Here is a 702-nt window from a genome sequence, read left to right as displayed (position 1 = left end):
ATATGGATCACTGCAATTACAGAAAGCATTAATTTGTCTTTCATTATAGAATTAAAAAGAGTCATCCTTCTTCTTCCACTCATTGTTGTATTGTTATTTGGTCTGTATTCAGCTATCATCATTTTATATAGAGTTTTCACGTTCAATAATTGTGAAAACGCTGCTGTAGAATTACAAGAAGTGAGTTCCAAAATAAATGGTACACATTTTGTGATTACTCGCAAGAAACGTTGTAAGACGTTTGAATTTTTTTACAGCAAATAGAGGAAGCTAAGAGAGATCTCCAAAGCAAAGGTGTAATTCTAAGGAGCAAATGAATCGATATGTTCCTATATAATTTAAGTTGTATATTGCAATATGACGAATTCCTTTATGTCGATTATATTTGTACATACTTTTGATAACGGATAGTAAAAAAATTATAAACAGCATAAAAAGCGTTCGTCTCTTGATAATGAAGAGTGTAACATCATAACATCTTTTTAATCGTACATATACTCGCATAGCAAACGGGGAAACAAGCGTGTTTGTTTGCGTATAGACTTATCGTTTTTATTTATTAAATATGCAATTTTTGTAGTTGTATTACTTGTTCTACATCGTGTTATGTTTCTAATAAAATTTTAATATCAGTACTAGTATCTTAAAAATTCGAACGATCCCTAATAAATTACGTATTATATTAAGGCTACGAACATATTG

The 702-nt window shown here is 29.6% G+C and overlaps 1 protein-coding gene across 1 annotated transcript; it reads left to right on the top strand.

Moving 5' to 3' along the window:
- Nucleotides 1-45: 45 nt before the first annotated feature.
- LOC108630157 (dolichol-phosphate mannosyltransferase subunit 3-like) lies at nt 46-635 on the top strand (the record flags this gene model as incomplete). Its single annotated transcript, XM_018033241.2, has 2 exons — nt 46-180; nt 258-635. Coding segments are annotated over 2 exons (195 nt in total), but the record flags the coding sequence as incomplete, so codon positions are not given.
- Nucleotides 636-702: the final 67 nt, after the last annotated feature.

Source organism: Ceratina calcarata, unplaced genomic scaffold (genome assembly GCF_001652005.2).
Source record: "Ceratina calcarata isolate Rehan_Ccalc_2016 unplaced genomic scaffold, ASM165200v1 scaffold7018, whole genome shotgun sequence".
Taxonomy (NCBI): Eukaryota; Metazoa; Arthropoda; class Insecta; order Hymenoptera; family Apidae; genus Ceratina; species Ceratina calcarata.
This window is presented reverse-complemented; position numbering and strand designations above follow the sequence as displayed.